The 24880-nt window shown below is 41.0% G+C and overlaps 1 protein-coding gene across 1 annotated transcript in view; it reads right to left on the bottom strand.

Moving 5' to 3' along the window:
* Positions 1-14889, bottom strand: part of LOC106846362 (kinesin-like protein KIF28P) — a 52110-nt gene extending 37221 nt beyond the window's left edge. Inside the window, exons 1-3 of the mRNA XM_070501427.1 lie at positions 14800-14889; positions 13173-13367; positions 2938-3141 (exon numbers count right to left, since the gene is read on the bottom strand). Coding sequence (XP_070357528.1) covers positions 2938-3141; positions 13173-13367; positions 14800-14889 — 489 coding nt within the window. The remainder of the gene's footprint in view (positions 1-2937; positions 3142-13172; positions 13368-14799) is intronic.
* Between the last annotated feature and the right edge of the window lie 9991 nt (positions 14890-24880).

The following is a 24880-nucleotide window of genomic DNA, read 5'->3' as shown; positions in this document are numbered from 1 at the left end:
AGAAAACAGACAATGCAGAGAGTACAAGAAAACATTTTTCAAAGCCCTATTAATAATAGCTTCAGAGAGATAAAGAATTATATCCATGACAAAACAGGATGCTATTAAAAAGGAACAACCAGAGAATAAGAGTGTTTGTAAATTAAACAAATAAAAGATAGCCAGAAGAAAATTGTAGTAGAAGGGCTATGAAATATAGTTGAGGGAATCTTCTAGAATGCAGAAAAAAAGACCAACAAATGGAAAACAGGAAGTAAGAGAATAAAATCAGAACATTAGTACAAGAGGTCCCAAATCCAATGAATAAGAGTTCCAGACATGGAAAACGTAAGAAACAGAGGGAAGAACGTTGTAAAAGAAACAGTGATAGAAAAACTTCCCGGAATTGAAGGGCAGCAATCTCCAGATTGAAAAGGATCCACTGAGTGTCCAGCATGATGAGTGAAAAAAGGCTCACACTCAGGCACATCAGAACATCGAGCATAAAGAGAAGATCCTAAAAGCTGAGAGAGAAGTTGGCAATCCAAAAGGTCACATACAAAGAACTGGGAATCAGAATCTCACCAGACTTCTCAGCTGCAACACTGGAAGTTAAAAGATGATGGAGTGATGTCCTCAATATTCTCAGAGATCTGAATTCTATTCCAGACAAACTGCAGTCAAGTGTGGAGGTAAGAAAAGATATTTTCAGCTATGCGAGGATGCAAACAATGTACCCTTGATGCACATTTTTCTAAAGAAGTTGCATCAAAAGGAGAGGGTAAACCAAGACAGGGAATATATTGGATCTGGTTGTCTGAGGCACTAACAAAGAAGAATGTTGAAATAAGGTTCCAGAATGACAGTTTTGCAGTAGCCTTGGAGAAACACTGCTCCAAACTGTGGCAGGAGAATAAAAGACTCTTGCTGATTGAGACACCCCCATCCCCCCCAAAATAATGGAACTCATAAGTTGAGTGTATGGAAAATATTTTTAATAGGCAGGTGACAGTGGTTTGGAGCATTCAGAAAAACAGAGAGAGAGATTTGTAGAAACTAGACATACACACAAGAGGCAGTTCAGAACTCGAAGAAAAAGTGTGGAAAGGATGTATGTATTACTTGGCTCAGCAGTGAACAATATTTGCACAACTGAAATGCTAAACACTACTGATTTAACCAAACTTACTAACAATGCAGGGGGTGTGTGGGAAAAAGTATCGTGGTGGGGGTGTTAGCACGACAGAGTGAAATTCTCTTCTGCCACGGTGGGAAGAGAGTAGATATGTCTAAAAATATTTCTCTAAAAAAAGATAAACCAAAATTATTTTAAAATATGGAGATAGAGACTAGGGCCAACAGCTAAAGAGTTGAAGAAGGTGACCTGCGGGGTGGCATGGAAAGGGGAGGAGGGACAGGCAGGAGACCGGTGGTTTCCATTATAAGCCTCTCAGGACCATTTTTTAAAGAGCTCTGTTGAGAGATGACAGACATATCACACAGTTCACCCATTTAAAGCGTGCAATCCAATGGTCTTCAGTATATTCACAGAGCTGTGCAACCATCACCACAACTACATTTAGAGCACTTGGTCTCCCCATAAAAGACACCCATTAGCAGTCACTTCCCATTCTCTACCTTCTCCCCTCCTCTGCCCCTCATGCCAGCCCTAGGCCATCACTAATGTACTTTCTGTCTCTGTAGATTTCCCATTCTGGCCATTTCATATAAATGGAATCAAATAATATGTGATCTTTTGTGTCTGGCTTCTTTCACTTCGCACAATGTTTTCAAGGTCCATCCATGTTGTAGCATGCATCAGATGCTATGTTCCTTTTTTCTGATGAGTAATATTCCACTGGATGGACATACCACATTGTATTCATCCATTCATCAGTTGATGGACATTCAGGTTGATCCTACTTTTTGGCCACTGTGAATATGTTGCTGTGGAATATTCCTGGATAAGTTTTCATGTGGATATAGGCTTTCCTTTCTCTGGCTTTTATCGTTTTTAAACGATACTTGTATTACTTTGATAAACTTTTAATTAAAATATTAGAAAGAAATATACTGAAATGTTAATAGTATTTAGTTGGGTGATTATGAGTAATTTCTGTTCTCTAACTTGAATGCATTATTTTTAAAATCAGAAAAAAGATAAAAAAGATGATGCAATGTTGACTTTTCATAACACAAATTTAAACTCTTCTGCCATTTAGAGGAAGCAGAAACAAACTATGCTTACAGGTATTTATTCACATTTTGTCTTTTTTTTTTTTAAGATTTTTAAATTCTTCCTTCTTCTTCCCAAAGCCCCCCAGTACATAGTTGCATATTTTAGTTGTGGGTCCTTTAGTTGTGGGCCACCAAAGCAGAGAGTGTGAACCCCACCACTTGGCCATGGGGCCGGCCCCCTTTACTGTCATGTTTCAAAGCTAATTACATTAATGTTTACTCACCATCTTGAAAATGTCACCAACCTTCAATGAATCTAAAATTCAGTCTTGGGCTTTCTATGCTGGGGCAAGTGAGAAGCTATACTGGGACACTTAAGAAACAAAATAACATTCTTTATTTAGGAAAAAATCAGTAAATTAAGATGGGAACACACCCACAACCTTGGTAGAAGAGGGAAGCAAAGGAAACGTAGACTTGAGTCAGCCAGGGTTTTGTGTTATAAGCCTCAATAAGAATCCCCTGTTAGTATTAGGATTGAAGATGTCTGCTTCTACGATACTCAAAATGCCTTCAAAAGTATTTCCCTGAGTTTGTCTCCATAGAACCAGAAAAATTCAATTTTATTTAGCTGTGACTCGATTTTGTAAACGTGTAAAGATTTCGGTATGGAAAATTAGCATTATCCTAAAACAGAGATGCCTATAACTTCCATTTGGGGTGGGGGAGTTCCAAAATGAAAAAACTTCTTTAAGGAAGGGATGCTAGAATAATACATACCTGGTATTCTTGGTTTCTCTCTCGGTTCTCAATTGCTTGAAAGAGCTCTTCACACACACTCGGAATGAGACCCTTGTTTGCACCAAACCCAATCATGGAATAGCTCTTTCCAGAGCCGGTCTGGCCATAGGCCAGGAGGGTAGCATTATAGCCTTGCCAAGCACTGTCCAGAATTCCCCCACCAAGATCACGGAAGACATCTCTCTGGAAAGAAGATGGCAGGCATCGTGTTCAGCTCAGGCTTTTCATAATACGCTTAAAATCTAATATTCTGGTTTAATGAATTCCACCTTCATTAGTATCATAGGACTGACTTGAAGTATAACTCAGATGCTGCCTTAGAACCAATGGAATAAAGCTGGAAACCAAAAAGAGATTTATCAATTTGGAAAACACTGATAATGGTGGATGACCATGGATCTTCCACTAGGTAGCAGCCATCAACAATGAATTTGCGTAATTTACAAACTTGCCCAAGCGTAGGCTAAAGTCTTTAAAATTCAGCAATTATGGTGCTGGCCCCGTGGCCAAGTGGTTAAGTTCACGCTCTCTGCTCCGGCAGCCCAGGATTTCGCCAGTTCGAAGCCTGGGATGCGGACATGGCACCACTCATCAAACCATGCTGAGGCGGCATCCCATATGCCACAACTAGAAGGACACACAACTGAAAAATACACAACTATGTACTGGGGAGCTTTGGGAGAAAAAGTAAAAAATAAAATCTTAAAAAAAAATTAAAAATAAATAAATAAAATTCAGCAATTGGACAAAAATTTCAAGGCATCAAGGGGCAGAAACAAGTCAAAGCGTTTTCTCCTTTTTCTTTACCCTTTAATCCAAATAGTAACAACACAAAATTCCCATGGTAATTTTAGCCCTGTGCTGTTGAATTCTTCTTTCTTCACAAGACCCGGCATTTCTGAAGCATTTCTCCAACACACCCATATGCACGTGCACACTTTCTTTTTAAGTGGGAGACACAGGCGCTTGTGCCCACAATTGCTTGAAGGAGAGGGTGTGAGCTGGCTCTCTTGCTATCAGGGCCATGGCCATAGCGAGCAATAATTCTCTTATTTGAGGCTGTTTTAAAAGTACATTCTTCTCTACTCTCTAATAGCAATAAAACAGTAGTAAGCGTTACTCATTTGTTACAATATGTACATTTGTGTGATTTATATAATTTTTTATTTCTGAGAAAGATACAGATACCAACTTAGTGTGATTTATATAAGGACAGTAGATGCAACAAATTTTCTTAAATATTCATTTCTTATGAGAAAGGAATAAAAATTATTATATTACAAGTGTTAGGGGAGCTCCAGGCCTAAAACGTGGAATTTAACCAGTGGTTTCCCAGAACATTGTGGTCATACTTCTACCAGAAAAATGTATTTATATGACGACTATCTACGCTGCCTTAGGAGCTATTAGCTTAGTACAGTAACTAGTTTTGCTGTCTTTTCTTCTCTGTGCTAGCTAGAAATTTGGGGAAATATTTTTATTGTCAATTTTTATGGATTGAAAACTTCAAACAAGTAATACAGAACTTCATGAAATAAAATCCTGGAGAATAGAATCATTCTATAAATTTTGTTAGCTGTACAGTTTTTCTGTAGTTTTCCATCGAAATGTCTTTGAGGATCAATTATCTGTATATCAGATAAGCCAAGACATCATAGAACTACATTTCTAATTTCTTCCTACTCACCATCCTATAATCAACTATGTGAAATGTGTCCCTACACTACAGTGTGTGAATTCCGCAGTATCTTAATAGGCGGTTAGCAAAAAATAGATGGTTATCGTCATTTGGGGATGAGAGGAAAAGCTGTTGACAAAGATAATCAGATTTCTTTACAGCGTAATTCTTGCATTCTTTTAAAACTATCTTTTTATAAACTGAGATAGAATTGACATATAACATTGTACTAATTTTTTTTTAATTCATAATTTTTTTCCTTCTTCTCCCCAAGGCCCCCAGTACATAGTTGAATATTCTGGTTGTGAGTGCCTCTCGTTGTGACATGTGGGACGCCACCTCAGCATGGCCTGATGAGTGGTGCTAGGTCTGCGCCCAGCATCCAAACCAGGGAAACCCCAGGCCACCAAAGCAGAGTGCGTGCACAAACTTAACAACTTGGCCATGGGGCCAGCACCACGTTGTATTAATTTTAAGCATACAACATAATGATTTGATATATGTGTATTTTTGCAAATGATCACCACAATAAGTTTAATTAATATCCATCACCTCATATAGTTACAAATTATTTTTTCTTGTGATGAGAACTTTTAAGATCTACTTTCTTAGCAACTTTCACAGTATACTGTACAGTATGATTGACTATGGTCACCATGCTGTACATTGCATCCCCAGGACTGATTTATTTTATAGCTAGAAGTTTGGACCTTTTGACTCTCTTCACCCATTTCACCCACTCCCCACTCCCCGTTCTGGCAACTGCCAATCTGTTCTTTGTATCTAGGCTCTCCTTTCTTTTTAAATGTAAGTATAGTTGACAGACAATATTACATTAGTTTCAAGTGTAGAATCTCCTTTTTTTGTTTTTTGCTTTTAGATTCCATATATAAATGAGATCATACAGTATTTATCTGTCTATTTGACTAATTTCACTAAGCATAATGCCCTCAAGGTCCATCCATGTTGTCGCGAGTGGCAAGATTTTCTTCTTTTTTATGGCTGAATAATATTTCATTGTATATATATATATATATATATATATATACACTACATTTTCTTTATCTATTCATCCATCGATGGATGCTTAGGTTGTTTCCATGTCTTGGCTATTGTAAATAATGCTGCAGTGAACATGGGGGTGCAGATACCTTTTCAAGATAGTGATTTGGTTTTCTTCAGAAAAACACCTAGAAGTCGGATTGCTGGATCATATGGTAGTTTTATTTATTTATTTTTAATTTTTTCCTTCTTCTCCCCAAAGCCCCCCAGTACATAGTTGTATATTTTAGTTGTGGGTCCTTCTAATTGTGGCATGTGGGACGCCACCTCAGCATGGCCTGATGAGCGGTGCATAGGTCTGCAGCCGGGATCTGAACCAGCCAACCCCCGGGCCGCCAAAACAGAGCATGCAAGCTTAACCACTCGGCCACAAGGCTGGCCCCCTATTTTCAATTTTTTGAGCACCCTCCATACTGTTTTCCATAGTGGCTGCACCAATGCACTTTCCCGCTAACAGTGCAGAAGGGCTCCACATCCTCTCCAACACTTCTCTTGTCTTTTTGGTAACAGCCATGCTAACAGGTGTGAGGAGACAGCTCATTGTGGTTTTGATTTGCATTTCCCTGATGATTAGTGACGTTGAGCACCTTTTTATGTACCTGTTGGCTATTTGTATGCCTTTTTTGGAAAAATGTCTACTTAGTCCCTCTGCCTATTTTTTAATCAGATTGTTTGGTATTTTTCTATTGAGTTGAATGAGTTCTTTATATATTTTGGATACTAACCCCTTATCAGGTATATGATTTGCAAATATTTTCTCCCATTCCATGTGTTGTTGATGGTTTCGTTTATGTACAGAAGTTTTTTGGTTTGATGTAGTCCCATTGGTTTATTTTTGCTTTTGGTGTCAAATCCAAAAAAATCATTGCCAAGACTGTTGTCTAAGAGTTTGTCACCTATGTTTTTTTCTGGGAGTTTTATGGTTTCAGGTTGGACGGTCAAGTCTTTAATCCATTTTGAGTTAATTTTTGTGAGTGGTGTAAGGAAGGGTCCAGTTTCATTGTTTTGCCTGCGGCTGTCTGGTTTTCCCAACACCATTTATTGAAAAGACTATCTTTTCCTCCTTGCATATATTTGGTCGCTTTGTTGTAAATTAATTGACCATATATACGTGGGTTTATTTCTCAGTTCTTCAGTCTGTTCCATTGATTGATGTGTCCACTTTTATGCCAATACTATGATGCTGTTTTGATTACTATAGCTTTGTAATATTGTTGGAAATCAGAAAGTGTGGCGCCTCCAGCTTTGTTCTTCTTTCTCAAGATTTCTTCAGCTATTTGGTGTCTTTTGTGGCCCCATACAAATTTTAGGATTTTTTGTTCTATTTCTGTGGAAAAATACCATTGGAATTTTGATAGGGACTGCATTGAATCTGTTGATTGCTTTGGGTGTTATGGACATTTTAACAATATTACTTCTTCCAAGCCATGAGCGCAGAATATCTTTCCATTTATTTGTGTCATCTTCAATTTTCTTCATCAATGTCATAGTTTTCAGTGTAGAGATCTTTCACCTCCTTGCTTAAATTTATTCCTTGGTATTTTATTCTTTTTGAAAAAAACTATCTTTATTGAAGTACAATTAATATTCATTAAATTCATTCATTTAAAGTATACAGTTTCATGAGTTTTGACATATGTGTTCGGCCATGTGATGACCACTACAATTAAGACTTTTTTTAATTTTTAATCATTTCGAGAAGTTCCTTTGTGCCACTTTGCACTCAGGCCCCTCCTCCATCTTTAGCCCCTGGCCATTAATGATTTACTTCCTGCAACTGTAGTTCCGTTTTTTCTAGAATTGCCATTTAACTGGAATTGTACAGTGTGCAGCCTTTTGTATATGATTCCTTTCACTTAGTACAATGCTTTGAGATTCATCTGTGTTGCTGCATGTAATCATGAGTTCCTTTTACTGATGAATTATATTCTATTTTATAAATATATCACAATTTTATTAACCATTCACATGTTGATGGACATTTGAGTTTCTAGTTTGGGACTCTTACATATAAAGTTGCCATAGACATTTGCATACAGGTGTTTGTGAGGACGTATTTTTATTTCTCTTGGAATTGCTAGATTGTATGGTTAAGTATATGCTTAAATTTTAAAGAAACTGCCTGGTTTCTAAAATAACTGAAACTTTTTACATTGCCATAAGCCCTATATTCCAGTTGTTCCACATGCATATTGTGAGGGACTGGCATTGGCCACCCCAAGATATGTCTCTTTGGCATGAGGATTATTTGGGGTTGGTTACTTTTAATAAACTCGGACAGGGAAGGAGGCTCTGAGGAGTGGAACTTGCTTACCCTTTGTTAAGAAACATTTACATTGTAAGGGAAATCTCCATCTGTAAAGTTGTCTCCCTCTCTACCAGGAACAAGGGGGATGACCTTATTTCTAGAAACTCCTGTCAATACAGAATGCAAGGACTTAAATCTGCATAATAATCTTATTCCTGTTTACTGTGTTTGTCTGGTAACCTCCTGTAACTGACTCCCCCCCAGTCGTTAGCTGAAGATGATATTTAAGGTGGTGGTTTCAGCCATTTTGGCGAGTTGCTCAGCTTGCCTGAGCTTCTCCCATGTATACACGTTATAAAGCTTTGTTTAATTTCTCTTGTTATTCTGTCTCATGTGAATTTAATTCATTCTCCGGCCAGAAGAACCCAGAGAGGGTAGAGGAAATGTCTTCCTCCCCTACACTATCAACACTTGGTATTATCAATTTTTAATTTTTGCCATTCTCATGGATGTGCAGTATTATCTCATTATGGTATTAATTTGCATTTCCCTAATGACTAATGAAGTTTTACATTTTTTCATTGGCTTTTGGTAATTTCTCTATCTTCTTTGGTAAAGCCTCTGACCAAATCTTTTGCCACTAAAAAAATTGACTTTTTTCCCCTTTTTATTGTAGGAATTCATTAAATATTTTGGACACTTTATCAATATACGTTTTGCAAATATTTTCTTTGTGGCTTGCCTTTTCATGTTCTTACTGATATCTCTCAAAGAGCAAAAGCTGTTTTTTTTTAATGAGTCTCACTTATCAAATATTTTCTTCTATAGTTTGTGTCCTATCTAAGACATCTTTGCCAAATCTGAGATCATGAGAATTTCATCCTATCCTTTCTTTTAGAGGTTCTAGAATTTTATCTCTACTCATTAGGTCTGTGATCCGCTTTGAGTTCATTTTGTGCATGGTGTGAGGAAAGGATAAATGCTCATGTTTTTCCATACAGATCTCCAATATCTCCAGCACCACTCGTTGAAAGATTTTATTTTTGAAGAACTTTGTCACCTGTATTAGTTTGCTGCGGCTTCCATACAAATTACCACAAACTGGGTGACTGAAAACAACAGAAATGTATTCTCTCACAGCAATGGAGGCCAGAAATCTAAAATCAAGGTGTTGGCGAGGCCGTGCTCTCTCTGCAGGCTCCAGGCAAGAATCCTTCCTAGGCTCCTCCTGGCTTCTGGTGGCTCCCAGCAGCCCTTGGTCCTCCTTGGCTTATAGCTGCATTACTCTAGCCTGCCTCCATGATCACGTGGCGTCTCCCCGTGTGTCTTTGTGCCCAAATTTCCCTCTTCTTACAAGAATTGGATTTGGGGCCCACTCTAATCCAGTATGGCCTTATCTAACTAATTACATCTGCAAATATCCTATTTCCAAAAAGGGCACATGCCGAGATTCTGAGTGGACGTAAATTTGGGGGGAACTCTTTTCAACCCATTATCAGACCTTTGTGAAGAAACAGTTGATGATATATGAAGATCCATTTCTGGACACTTTATTCTGTTCCATTGACCTATTTCGCTATCTTTTAGCCAATACCACGCTGTCTTGAATACTGTAGCTCTATAGTGGATTTTAAATTCTTCAACTTTATTCTGTTTCAAAATAATTTGGGCTATTCTAAGTCCTTTCCAGTTCCATTTAAATTATTGAAATAGTGTATATTTCTACAAAAAATTACTGCTGGGATTTTGATTAGGATGGCTTTGAATCTATTGATCAATTTGACTTCTCAATAATATTCAGTCTTCTGACTCATTTAAGTTTTCCTTTCAGTAATGTTATAAAACTATAAAGTGTACAGCTTTTGCACATATTTTGTTAAATGTATCTTTAAAGTATTTCATGTTTTTGATGTTGTAAATATTTTTAAATTTCAACTTCCAGTTGTTCACTGCCAGCATAGAGAAATACTATTAATTTTTGTATATTGACCTTGCCAAACACATTTATTAACTATGGTAGCTTTTATTTTGTAGATTCCTTAGAGTTTTTTACATAGATGATCATGTTACCTGCAAATAGTTTTGCTTTTTCTTTTTCAATCTGCTTATCGTTTATTTCCTATTAATTGCCTTATTGCCCTGGCTAGGACCTGAAGTAAATATTGTATAGAAATGATGAAATTGGACCTCCTTGCCTTGTTCCCAACGTTAGGGGAACACATTTAGTGTTTCACCATCAAATGTGATGTTATGTATGTATTTTAGGGAAGTTCTATTTATAGGAAGCTCTCTCCTATTTTAAGTTTGCTGAGAGATTTTATCATGATTGGGTGTCCGATTTTGTCAAATACTTTCTCTGTATATGATCACGTATTTTTTTTCCTCCTGTATTCCATTCATTTGATCAATTACATTGATATTCAAATATTAAAACCGATCTTACATTCCCAGGAAAAGTCCCACTTGATAGAGATGTTTTAAAAATATATTGTGGGATTCTATTTGATAAAATTTTGTTAATTTTTGTGCCTATGTTCATGAGGGATATTGGTCTGTAGTGTTTTTGTAATATCTTTGGCTGGTTTTGGTGCAATAGCGGCCTCAAAAAGTGTATATTCTTCTTCTATCATTTGCAAGATTTTTAAAAAAATTTCTTTCCTTGGTAGAATTCACAGCAAAGGCATCTGGGCATAGAGTTTTCTTTGTGAGGAGATTTTTAACTATAAATTCAATTTCTTTAATAGATATAGGGCTACTTGAGTTATCAATTTCTTTTTATGTGAACTTCAATAGCTTATGTCCACTTTATCTGTGTTGTTAAATTTACTGGCATTAAGTTGTTCGTAATATTCCCTTATTATCTTTTTAGGTCTATAGGATCTGCAGTAATGTCCCTCTTTCATTTCTCATCTTGGTACCTTGTATCTTCCTTCCCTTGATCAGTTTGGCTAGAGGTTTATCAATTTTATTGATCTTTTCAAAGAACTAGCTTTTGGTTTCATTGATTTTTCTCTATTTTACTGTTTTACATTAATTACTGTTCTTATCTTCCTTATTTCTTCCTCTGCTTGCTTTGTGTTTAATTTGCGCTTCTTTTTCTAAATTCTTAAGTGGATGCCTAGAATGTTAATTTGAGATTTTTCTTCTGCAACAAAAATCATTTAATGCTATAACATTTCCACTAAGCCCTGGTTTAGCTGCCTCCCCTAAATTTTGATAGATGTTTTGATTTTCATTCACTTCAGAATATTTACTAATTTCCCTTGTGGTTTATTTATTTTTTTTTCTCTCTCCCCAAAGCCCCAGTGCCTGGTCATATATCCTAGCTGTAAGTGCTTCAAGTTCTTCTACACGGGATGCCTCCACAGCATGGCTTGACGAGTGGTGTGTAGGTCCACGCCCAGGATCCGAACTGGCGAACCCTGGGCCACCGAAGAAGAGTGCGTGAAATTAACCACTTGGCCATGAGGCTGGCCCCCTGGTTATTTCTTGACCTATGGATTATTTAGCACTCTATTATTTTCTAAATAATTGTGGATTTTCCTAATATCTTTCTGTCATTTTTCTAGTTTAATTCCACTGTGGTCAGAGAACATACTTTGTATGATGTCAGTTATCTTACATTTTTTGAGACCAGTTTTATGATTTGGAATATGGTCTATAATAATGAAAGTTCCATGTTCATTTGAAGAGAATGTGTACTGCTGTGGTTGGGCTGGGGTAGCAGAAGTGTTCTATAATTGTCAATGAGGTTGATAGTGCTGTTCTGGTCTTCTATGTTACTATTGATTTTTGGTTATTTGTTCTATCCATTATTCAGAGAGGGATGATGAAATCACCAATCACAGTTGTAGATTTGTCTATTTCTCCTTCAATTTCTATCAGTTTCTGCTTTAGGTACTTTGAAGTTCGTTATTAAGTGCATCCCCCATTTAGGATGGTATGTCTTCTTAATGAATTGATTACTTTTTCATTATGAAATTTTCCTTGTTCTGAAGTTTCCTTTGTGTGATGTAAACATAGCCTCTGTGGTTTTCTTTTTCTTAGTGTTTACATGGTAGGTATCTATTTATATTTAAATTGGGTTTCTATAGACAGATAAGAGTTGGATCCTACTTTTCCTATCAAATATGATCATCTCTGATGTCTAATTGGCATGTTTATTTACATTTGAGATAATAATCGATAATAATCTCTCGATAATAATTGAGATAATAACTGGCAGTTAAATCTACTATCTTGCTATTTGCATTCTACTTATCTTGTGTACTCTTTGGTTTTTTCTCCCTCTTTTCCTGCCATATTTTGGATTGAGTTTTTCATAATTCCGTTTCCCTCAATTGACTCATTAGTTATATTCTGTTTGATTGATGTTTTTTATTATAGTTCTAGGATGGAGGTTCTGAAAGTGCATTCTGGGGTCCATGAGATCCTTTCAGTGAGTTTGTGAAGTCAGAAATATTGGCAGAGGGTATTTTTAGGGGTGGTTTAATAAGGTTATAATCTTTGGGCTGATCTTTTAGAGGCAAGCAGGCAGACAAGGAGAACAGAGAGAAAGCGTTGGGGGGATGATCAGAGCCTCAGGGACCAGTGGGGTCATCTAAGCACACAGGTCATTGGAGTCACAGAAGGAATGGGGGGAACAAAAAATACTTGAAGAAATGATGGTTGAAATTTTGCCAAATTTGATGAAAACTATAAACCCACAGATCTAAGAAGCTTAAGGGTCATTGAAATGACCACGTCTCCTTTGTACCCCATTGTATTCCATACATATTCTTATCACAGAATGTGTAACATTTGAATGCACTTATTTGGCTGTCTCCCCACACCAATTCGTGAGCAACTTTAAGGCAGAACAGTGGATGGCACCTGACAAATATTCGATAAACACAAGTTCCCAAATGCTGAGTGCCTCACAAGTTTTCTTATTTTGCTTGTCTCAGAGAGACAAAATATAATTGACTTCACTGACATTCCTTTTTCAAAATGTCAGTACTTTGGGAAATCAACTGATTTGAGTGTCTAAAAAATTATATAGGCAATAGTTGCACTTTTAGACCTCATGTTTAGCATGAAAAAGGGATAAATTTAAAATCAGACTTTAATATGGAAGCATCTATTGTAGTGTGCTTGCATAACAAATTATTGTACTGTTATACCATTAACACTTGATAAAAAAAGAAAAAGAATAGTTGCTTGAAGTAGTATTGTAAAGAAATTTACCTGGCCTGCAAATTTACCACTAGGATCAGCTGAAATAAACACACCATCTTTATCCATTTGAAATCCACTGTGAGACCAATAGGCCAGGTCAAAAGTAAATGTCTTCACATGCTCTGGATTCTTAGGGTCTTGTATAGTGGTGGTGGTCCCAGAATGCATGGAAATCACACACTTGCTCCCAGAATTCTTCTCTCTCTACAGTCAAATCACAAATTCAGAGTCAATCAATATCGCTTTTCTCTGGCATCCAATTGTTTTGCAAGTCTTTATGCCTAGTAAGAAATTAAGCCAGGAACTTACCATTCATTCTCGTTGTTCTCTAATTATGTTATTCTCAGCAGCTGTTATGACAACAGTTGCTCTTATGCTCCCTCAGAATTTTTGAAAGGCTTGTCTCTAGTTGTATTAACTTTCTGAGAACAGCGCATCTAACAGCCAGCTACACTGATAGCAAAAACTACAGCTGTGAAGGCGGCGATCCACTCCCAGCAAGACAACACAAGGAGCAACACTGTCCTAAGCCCTGCTGAAACCAGTGAAAATTGTCAATAAAAAAATGAAAATGAAAAAACAGCCATGTAAAGCCTCTGTCCTAAGGGGAAACAGCCAATAAAGAAATAGCTATTCAAGAAAATCTATCAAAATTTGGTAAAGTGTCACCGACTAATTGCCCTGAGGAGCTCAAGGGTGGGTTCGGAAGAAGTTAACTGTTTTTCCAAATGGCTTTTTTCCTTTTCTTATGTTAAGGAGATGCAGTCATCAATCACCCTGAACCAGACCCAGTCTCACCAGAGAGCTAAAGTCTGGGACCTTTGCCTTATTTCTAATGCTAAGATATCTCCAGGAGGAGCTTAGGCCTTGTTACCATAATCTGCAATGTGTGTGGAAGCATGTTTCCACCTGAGCCTGCGCGAGAGGATACTTACTTCTCCCTTTGAAATATTCATTCCCCATCCAAAATAAATGTCCCTGCTTCCCTTTGTTCGGGGACACCATGACTCCGGAAATGATTCCTCATCTTCTCTTATTTGCCACTGTGGGGGCTGGGAATTGGCCACCCCAAGATATGTCTTTTTGGCATGAGGATTATTTGGGGTTGGTTACTTTTAATAAACTCGGACAGGGAAGGAGGCTCTGAGGAGTGGAACTTGCTTACCCTTTGTTAAGAAACATTTACATTGTAAAGGAAATCTCCATCTGTAAAGATATCTCCCTCTCTACCAGGAAGAAGAAAGGAGATGACCTTATCTCTAGAAACTCCTATCAATACAGAATGCAAGGACTTAGATCTGCATAATAATCTTATTCCTGTTTACTGTGCTTGTCTGGTAACCTCCTGTAACTGACTCCCCCCACCCCCAACATCCTCCTTTGTCTTTAGCTGAAGATGATATTTAAGGTGGTGGCTTCAGCCATTTTGATGAGTTGCTCAGCTTGCCTCTCCCATGTATACATGTTATAAAGCTTTGTTTAATTTTCTCCTGCTATTCTCTCTTATGTGAATTTAATTCATTCTCCGGCCAGAAGAACCCAGAGAGGGTAGAGGAAATGTCTTCCTCTCCTACACCGCAAGTACACTTTACTTTGTGAGACAACTCCTTCTGGTGGAGAGTCTGATTTAACTCACCAGGAGGGAACCCACTTTGGTTTTGGTAACAAATCCGGTGCCCAACGTGGGGCTTACCCCTTTGTGGTGCTTATGCTGCTGGCTTGACATTGCTGCCCCCTTGGGAGACCCAGTGGCCGCACTGAGTGCTTTGCTTGGGGGCACTCTCAATGGAGGAGAGGGGCGCCAAGCCCACAGCATGGCTGTAAGAGTTCTTTCTTTAAGTTTTCTCACAAAGTTTGCTGGTTGGAGCCTGGCTTCCAGGTTCAAGTCCTCATCCGGGGGTAGCCTGGCTCAGGGGAGTGAGGGTTCCCTCTGGTTGGAAGGATTGCATGACCGGGCCACTCCAGAAGGAGTGCTGCTCTGTTCTGACGAACAGGAGCAATCCCTGTTGACTAGTCATTAACTGGGTTCAAGTCTCCTCTGGAGTGACGAGGTGGGGGTTCGAGGCACCCCCCCACCCTCCCACAAAGTCACTGAATCTGTCTTTGTGTTGCACCTGTGATCAGAGGAGGGGTCCTCTTAGATGGGGTTAAACCACCTCTGGAGTTGCTGAGTCTGTTTTGTGTTTGTTTGTTTTTGTTGAGGACTCAAAATGAACCTTGTTTTTCCACAGTCTGGCTTTTCTGGACTCCTAGGTGTCCTTTTTTTCCCCTTGCCCTCTCTATCAGGATTTAGTTACTCAGCCCGGGTCTAGTTTCAGGCTATTAGGGTGCTAAACCCCCTCTGGGCAAAACCTTGTGGCGTCTGCGTCACCACTAACCGTTACAAGTTGCTCCTGGGAGGTTGGAAACAGACCATAAGAAAAGACGCTAGAATACAGGGGAGCAAGCTCCAAGCCAGAGGAAAGCCCCTTGTGCTGCACCCTTCAGAGCTAGAAGGCCTTCAGGTACTCCCCATTGACCCGAGAGCAAATGATGCTTTTCTGTAACTGAGCCTGGCCGCAGTATTCACGGGAAGATGGGGAAAGATGGCCAGAATATGGGCCCCTAAGTGTTAACCCCATACTACAACTGGATCTATTTTGCAAAAGAACCAAGAAACGGGAAGAAATCCCTTATGTCCAGTGCTTCATGGCACTATGTCTAAATGAAGGGTTGAAGGTTGAATCTAAGACTTCAAAAATACTTCCCATATTACGAGGAAGACCTGCTCCTCCAAATCAGGGAAACATGGGACTCCGGAGGCCATAACAGGTCCAAACCATTTCCTGTCCCCGCCACCACCAGCAAGCAATCCCTCTACAGGGAATTGACTCTCCAACAACCAAGACCCTTCACCTTCCTCTGCCAGACAGTACAATGAGATTAGGAACCAGTTACAAACGTGGGATGTAGGTCCTAAGACAGGTGCCTGACAGTGTGGGGAGACTTATTAACGTGCACATCCCCTTTTCTACCTCTAATCTATGTAATTGGAAGGCACACAGTAAAGGATTGAGGACGGACCCAGAAGAGTTCATAAACCCGCCACACATGATCCAACCGGGCAGATACTCAAAGCCCGTCAACTACACTCTTTACAGCCGAGGAGAAGTCAGCTGTTCCATTAAAAGGTAGAGAACAAGCAGAGGGTGAACATGACCCAGGGTCGGACATCCGCAGGCCTAGTGAACAGGCTGTGTCAGAGACTGACCCTGGATGTCATCTCAATTACCTTGATGATCAAGAAAAGCCAGGACATTTTCGGGGTCTGCTTTTGAAAGCCGTGCAAATAGCAAATAGTAAGCCAGCCACCCATTAAGTGGTCTAAATTAAGAGAGGTCCAACAGGGCCCTGAGGAAAACCCCTCTGCTTTTTTTCAGAGGTTGTGGGACTGCCTCAGGTGATTCACAAACTGGGATCCCCAGGCCCAGGGCAGTACAGTGATTCTTAATACCTATTTCTTTTCTTTTTTTCTTTTTTCTTTTTTGAGGAAGATTAGCCCTGAGCTAACTGCTGCCAGTCCTCCTGTTTTTGCTGAGGAAGACTGGCCCTGAGCTGACATCCGTGCTCATCTTCCTCTACTTTATACATGGGACGCCTACCACAGCATGGCTTGCCAAGCAGTGCCATGTCCGCACCCAGGATCCGAACCGGTGAACCCCAGGCCACCGAAACGGAACGTGGGCACTTAACCGCTGCACCACTGGGCCAGCCCCTTAATACCTATTTCATATCTCAAAGTGCTCCAGACATCCATAGGAAACTCCAAAAGTTGGCCATAGGTCCTGATAGTAATCTTGCACAATTAGTAGAGGCTGCATTTAGGGTGTTCAACAACCGGGATGTAACTAAGAATGAAAAAGAAGACATGGGGGCCGCCCGGTGGGGCAGCAGTTAAGTTCACACGTTCCGCTTCTCCGCGGCCCGGGGTTCGCCGGTTCAGATCCCGGGTGCGGACGTGGTACTGCTTGGCACGCCATGCTGTGGTAGGCGTCCCACATATAAAGTAGAGGAAGATGGGCACGGATGTTAGCTCAGGGCCAGTCTTCCTCAGCAAAAAGAGGAGGATTGGCAGCAGTTAGCTCAGGGCTAATCTTCCTCAAAAAAAAAAAATAAAATAAGAAGACATGATGAAAACACAAGCTGCCCTGTTAGCTGTGGCCCTCCAGTCTACTCAAGGTAACCTGAGGAAGAGAAGGAAGGTGACATGGGTTAGTGACTCTGGCTCCCAGCAAAGCACCAGAAAGCCACCAACAAAGTTGGGGACTAATCAGTTAGCATACAGATGAGATGTGATGGGGCTGTGGGGCTCCCCAGTTGGCTGTAGGAGCCCTGAGTGACCCTGGCAGTAGGAGAAGAACATGTTGAATTCTTGCTCCATATTGGAGCCACATTCTCCATATTGAACGCCCCAGAAGAGAAAGCTTTCTAAAGGAAAGTGTGACATAAAACAGGTATCAGGAAAAGGAGAGACCAAAAGGTCTCTGGAACCCTTGACCTGTGAAATAGGATCAAAACTGTATGCACCAGAATGCCCTGTCCCCCTCTAGGGAAGTACGTGCTATCTAAGTTAGAGACCTCAATAAGCTGGGGACAAGACAAAACAGAGATCCAAGTCCCCAAAAGTTGGGGAGTTGAGCTTATGGCCCTATTACAGGATACACCAGTGATGAGGATCAGGGCTGCCCCAGAGAGAGAAGCCCAAGGCATCCTGCGCTACATACTGATCTCTGTCATCCCCCTGGAAGCACAGGAGTCCTGACCTGATCCCACCTGATTCCTCTCCAAAGGTATAGGACCACCCGATAACCAGACCCCACCTGCACCGATCCCATTTTAATGATTTTTTCATGATCTTTCCTTGGTCTTGTAAAGAAATAACTCACATACCTATGCCTTATAAATTTAGCCCTACCCTCAACCCACTGCAGCTTTTCATTACCCGTGGGTCCTGTCCCCATGCTGCTCCATGGTATTCTCTGAATAAAAGAGCACTACTGCCAGACCTTGAGAGTCCAAGAAACCTTTCTTTCAACTCCTTGGCTCACCGAGCCCACATCAGTAGTGCTCCTTTATTCAGAGAACAGCATGAGGTCAGGACCCGTGGGCAGTGAAGAGCTGCAGGCATGGGGACGGGATTCATGGGCAGTGAAGAGCTGCAATGGGTTGAGCGTAGGGCTAAATTTATAAGGCATAAGTATGTGAGTTATTTTTTACTGGACAAAGGAAAGATCATTTTAAAAAGTCATTAAAATGGTGTCAGTGCAGGTGGGGTCTGGTTATCGGGTGGTCCTATAACTTTGGATATGAATCAGGTCGGATCAGGTCAGGAGTCCTATGCTTCCCAGAGGATGATACAGATCAGTATGTTTCGCAGGACGCCTTGGGCTTCTCTCCCTGGGGCACCCTTGATCCTCACCAAGGCCATGTTGTGGTGGCATTCCACATAGAGAACTAGAAGGACTTACAATGAGGATATACAACTATGTACTGGGGCTTTGGGGAGGAAAGAAAAAAACAACTTGCTAATGGAAGTGCCTGCACTAGCCTTACCAGACCTGAGCAAAACATTTGACCTCTATGTTCACGAAAGACAGGGAGCAGCTATCGGAGTGCTAACCCAAATGTTGGGCCCCCTAAAAAGAGCGGTAGCCTATTTCTCAAAGCGGCTAGACCCTGTGGTGAAAGGATGGCCCCCAAGCTTGAGAGCTGTAGCTGCCACCTGCCTCTTAATCAAGAAAGCAGAAAAACTGATGATGGGCCCACCTATGACGGTGGATCCCCCATCAAGGCTCTAGCCTACCAGAGACTAAAGGACATCTCTGGCTATCCCAGAATAGAATACTACAATATCAAGCTATGCTGCTAGATTGCCCTCAGATTTCTTTGAAACCCTGTCATACCTTAAACCCAGCTACCCTGCTCCTTGATTCAATGGGCCGGTTAGCCATGCTTGCCTGGAAGTGATTGACCAGGTTTACTCTAGCCGCAGAGATCTCCAGAGCAAACCATTGCCTAATACAGAGGAAGCATGGTTTGCAGAACTCTAACTGTGCTTTCTCTGTAGTTCACGCTCATGGAGCCATTTGGAAAGAAAGAGGACTTAACGGCAGCAGTAATGAAATTAAACACAGGCCAGAGATCCTCAACCTGCTAGAAGCGATACAGGGCCCCAAGGGAGTAGCTGTGTCCATCGTAAAGGCCATCAAAGGGGGGCACTCAGAGGCCATAAAAGGGAATAACTTGGCAGCTGCAGCTGCAAAAAGGGCTGCTATATCAGCAGAGCTTCTCCAGTTGCCATGAATTCCCACTCTACCCTTCTACACGTTGACACCAGTGTATTCCCCTGATGAAGTAAGGGAAGCCACTACACAGAGTTACCAGTGGTCCCCAGTAGTCAGGGGCTGGATGATCAACCAACGAGGGAAGATGTAAGTCCCCAAACAAACAGCTCGGGGGATCCTTAAGAATGCTCATGATTCTACCCATTATGGAAAAGAGAACTATACCTTTGGCTGATGAAGGTCACAAGCACCCCAGGTATAAAGGAATTTATTGAACAAATAACTGGACAATGCGTTTCTTGCCAGCAGAATAATGTGCAAACCAGACCTCCCACATATCCCCTGGCCAAAGTGACTCGAATTCGGGGAACTTTATGGGCGGACACTGCAAGTTGATTTTACTGTCATGTGGACGGCCCCAGGGAATACAAATACCTTTTGGTGTTTGCGAAATTTACTGGATGGATTGAAGCCTTTCCTTGTAGGTCAGAAAGAATGAATGAGGTAACAAAAGTGTTGTTAAAAAAAAAACAATTCCCTGTTTTGGGTCGCCTAGATCAATTCAGAGTGATAATGGGCCTGACTTTATATCAAAAATAACCTCTGGGCTGGCCCTGTGGCCGAAGTTCGAGCGCTCTGCTTCGGCAGCCCAGGGTTTCACTGGTTTAAATCCTGGGCGTGGACCTAGCACCACTCATCAGGCCATGCCAAGGCAGCTTCCCAGGTACCACAGCTAGAAGGCACCCACAACTAAAATATATACAACTATGTACTGGGGGGCTTTGGGGAGAAGGAAACATAAAATCTCTAAAAAAGAAAATAACCTCTGAAGTTAAGAATTTGACAAGATGCAACAGCCATTTATGATAAAAAAAAAAATCTTAACAAAATGTGGATAGAAGGAAATTACCTCAACATAATAAAGGCCATATATGACAAACCCACAGCCAACATCATACTCAGAAGGCAAAAACTGAACCTCTGAGAACAAGAACAAGACAAGGGTGCCCACTATCACCACTCTTATTCAACACAGTCCTGGAGTTTTTGGCCAGAGCAATTAGGCAAGAGAAAGGAATAAAAGGAATCCAAATAGGGAGGGAAGAAGTGAAACTCTCCCTGTTTGCAGACGACATAATCCTATATATAGAAAACCCTAAAGAATCCATTGGAAAACCGTTAGAAATAATTAACAATTACAGTAAAGTTGCAAGGTACAAAATCAACTTAGGAAAATCGGTTGCATTTCTATACTCTAATAACAAACTTACAGAAAGAGAACTCAAGAGTACAATTCCATTACAATTGCAGCAAAAAGAATAAAATATCTAGGAATAAATTTAACTAAGGAGATGGAGGACTTATACAATGAAAACTATAAGACATTATTGAAAAAAATAGATGATGACATAAAGAAATGGAAAGAGATTCCATGCACGTGGATCGGAAGAATAAACACAGTTAAAATGTCCATACTACCCAAAACAATCTACAGATTCAACACAATCCCAGTCAGAATCCCAATGACATTCTTCACAGAAATAGAACAAAGAATCCTAAAATTCATATGGGGTAACCAAAGACCCCGAATTGCTAAAGCAATCCTGAGAAAAAAGAACACAGCTGGAGGCATCACAATCCCTGACTTCAAAATGTACTACAAAGCCATAGTGATCAAAACAGCATGGTACTGATACAAAAAGAGGCACACAGATCAGTGGAACAGAACTGAAAGCCCAGAAATAAAACCACACATCTATGGACAGCTAATCTTCGACAAAGGAGCCAAGAACAATGGAGAAAAGATAGTCTCTTCAATAAACGATGCTGGGAAATCTGGACAACCACTTGCAAAGGAATGAAAGTAGACCACTATCTCAGGCCATACAGAAAAATAAACTAAAAATGGATTAAAAACTTGAAGATAAGTCCTGAAACCATAAAACTCCTGGAAGATAATATAGTACACTCTGTGACGTCGAACTTAAAAGGATCTTTTTGAATACCATGTCTTCTCAGACGAGGGAAGCAAAGGAAAAAATAAACAAGTGGGACTTCGTCAGACTAAAGAGCTTCTGCAAGGCAAAAGAAAGTAGGATCAAAACAAAAAGACAACCTACCAATTGGGAGAAAATATTTGCAAATCATATATCTGATAAGCGGTTAATCTCCATAATATATAAGGAACTCACACAACTGACAGCCTGATCAAAACATGGGCAGAGGATATGAACGGACATTTTTCCAAAGAAGATATACAGATGGCCAATAAACACGTGAAAAGATGTTCAACATCACTAATCATCAGGGAAATGCAAATCAAAACTACACTAAGATACCACCTTACGCCTGTTAAAATGGCTACAATGACTAAGACTAAATATAACAAATGTTGGAGAGGGTGTGGAGAGAAGGGAACCCCCATCCACTGCTGGTGGGAGTGCAAACTGGTTCCGCCACTATGGGAAACAGCATGGAGATTCCTCAAGAAACTAAAAATAGAACTGCCATATGACCCAGCTATCCCACTACTGGGTATCTACCCAAACAACTTGAAATCAACAATCCAAAGTAACATATACACCCCTATGTTCACTGCAGCACTATTTACAATAGCCAAGACATGGAAGCAACCCAAGTGCCCATCATGGATGATTAGACAAAGAAGGTGTGGTGTATATATATATATACAATGAAATACTACTCAGTCATAAAAAAAGACAAAATCATCCCGTTTACAACAACACGGATGGACCTGCAGGGTATCATGCTAAGTCAAATAAGCCAGACTGAGAAAGACAAACCCATATGATTTCACTCATATGTGGAAGACAAACAAACACACGGACAAAGAGAACAGTTCAGTGGTTACCAGGGGAAGGGGGGTGGGGGTGGGCACAGGGCGTGAAGGGGAGCAGGTATGTGGTGACGGACAAGAAATAATGTACAACTGAAATTTCACAATGATGAAAACTATCATGAACCCAAAAAAGAATAAGAAACTCTGAAGTAGCCAGAGTTTTAAAAATTAAATGGAGGCTACAAGCTGCCTGGAGACCACAATCGTCTGGAAAACCTGAGCGGTCCAATCAAACTTTAAAGAAAACCGTGGCTAAATTGTGCCAAGAGACGTAGGGAAAAATGGCTAAATTTACTGCCAATAGCCCTCAGATAAGGGCACCTCCAAAAGGCAAACTGAAGCTTGGCCCCCTTTTTTTTTTTTTAAAGATTGGCACCTGGGTAACAACTGTTGCCAATCTTTTTTTTTTTCTTTCTGCTTTTATCTCCCCAAACCCCCCCTGTACACAGTTGTATATCTTAGTTGCACGTCCTTCTAGTCGTGGGATGTGGGACGCCACCTCAACATGGCCTGATGAGCAGTGCCATGTCCACGCCCAGGATCCGAACCCTGGGCCGCCGCAGCAGAGCATGCGAACTTAACCACTTGGCCATGGAGCCGGCCCCACTTGGCCCCTTTGAAATGACCTATGGGAAGCCATTCCATAAAGACACAGATTTGCTCACAAACCCAGACCCAGAGGTTTCTATGGAAATCAAACACCTAATGAATCTGAGCAAATGGTAGATGCACTCAATAAATACGGGAACTTCTGTCTTCCCTTGCCTAGGGAGGTCAAACTCCAACCATATGAGCTGGGAGATTGGGTCCATCTTAAAACTTGGAAAAGCGGTTCACCCCAAGATCAGCTAAATCCTATTTGGGTAGGGTCTCACTTGGTGTTACTGATCACTCACTCTTCTCTAAAATTGGAAGGAGCCACCCCTTGGATCTACCACACACAGGTGAAAAACATGCCCATGCCTGAACATCAAGAGATCATCAAAGACAATCGATGATGCTGAATTTTCCTGCAAACTACTCTCTGACTTGAAACTCTTGCTTCAGCAACAACATAAAGATAAAATAATCCCAATGACCTGTCAACCTTTGAATGGCTATCCTCCCCAGGCTCTGGCCTGAGCCCCAGCCAACCCCATACCACTTAGGCATGGTATGCTTACAAAGAGGTTGCATGTTCCTGGGTAGCAAGACTAGGTCCATCAGAGAAGAACGGGCAACCCAGTATCTAGACTATAAAGGAGCTGGTGGAATCTGGAGGGGAGGGAAGGATAGCATGCCCAGATCCTAAACAAACACTACAGGCACCGAGGCTATAAAATTACCCATGGTTGTTAGAACACCTTGCGGCCATTCCTGTGTGACCCACAAACCTACTTGAGATTAGCTGGAAATTCTGCTCCTCTGCTGGTCCCTATGACAATATGTCTACCCAGCAGGAAGCAGTTACAGAAGATGGACCTTTGACCTGTGCCCTTCAAGAAAGAGGAGCAGGAGAAAACTAGAGAAGGGATTTTGTCACCAAACTAATTGCCCTGAGGAACTCGAGGGTGGGTTCAGAAGAAGTTAATTGTTTTTCCAAATTGTTCTTTTTCCTTTTGTCATGTTAAGGAGATGAAATCACCAACCACCCTGAACCAGACCAGGCCTCACACAAGAGCTACACCTATGACGTTGCCCTTATTTCTAATGCTAAGATCTCTCCAGGAGGAGCTTAGGCCTTGTTACCATAACCTGCAGTGTACGCGGAAGCATGTTTCCACCTGAGCCTGCGCAAGAGGATACCCTCCTCTCCCTTTTGAATATTCATTCTCCATCCAAAATAAATGTCCCTGCTTCCCTTTGCTTGGAGAGCCACAACTTTGAAAATGACTCCTCATGGCCTACTTGCTGCAGACATACCTCACTTTGTGTGACGACTGCTTCTGATGGAGAGTCTGATTCAACTCACCGGGAGGGAACCCACTTTGGTTTCAGTAACAAAAGGAGAATCTGTGGTATTTGAAGCACGACCATTCCCACCCTCCTCCTCATTCCCATTCTCCCCTGCTGGCTCAGCAAGGTGGAGACCACTGGAGCCAGAACCCAGGGCTCCCTCTCTCCCCAGTCCCAGCGGGAGGACTTTCTTCCTGGGAGGAGCAAGATACCAGCATTTCTCATGCCGCCTCCATCTACCTGTTATTGAGGCTCAGTCCCAGGAGAGTGTGGGGGAGAGGTTGGGGTTCCCTCTTCTACCCAGTTCCCACTCATGGAACGGAGGCTCACTTTGGTGGCATTATGCTGAGAATACTGGGGTGTTGATCCTCCTTGCCCCACATGAGGTGGTGGTCGCATGCCAGGAGAGACAAGCTGAGAGGATCTCAGGCTGCTGTTCACATTCACCAAATGCTGGGCTTCTGGAGCAGGGATGTCACTCAGAGAGCAGCTTGCCACTGTCCCCAACCCTGAATCCAGAGCCCTGGCTTATAGATTTTACCTGAAGGGACAGCACCTGGTCTCTTCCCAAAGGAACGGACTGCATTTGCCCCCTTAGG

This window comes from Equus asinus, chromosome 30, assembly GCF_041296235.1.
Source record: "Equus asinus isolate D_3611 breed Donkey chromosome 30, EquAss-T2T_v2, whole genome shotgun sequence".
NCBI classification, from domain to species: domain Eukaryota; kingdom Metazoa; phylum Chordata; class Mammalia; order Perissodactyla; family Equidae; genus Equus; species Equus asinus.
The sequence above is the reverse complement of the archived record's forward strand: the minus strand, read 5'-3'. Positions and strand labels throughout refer to the sequence as shown.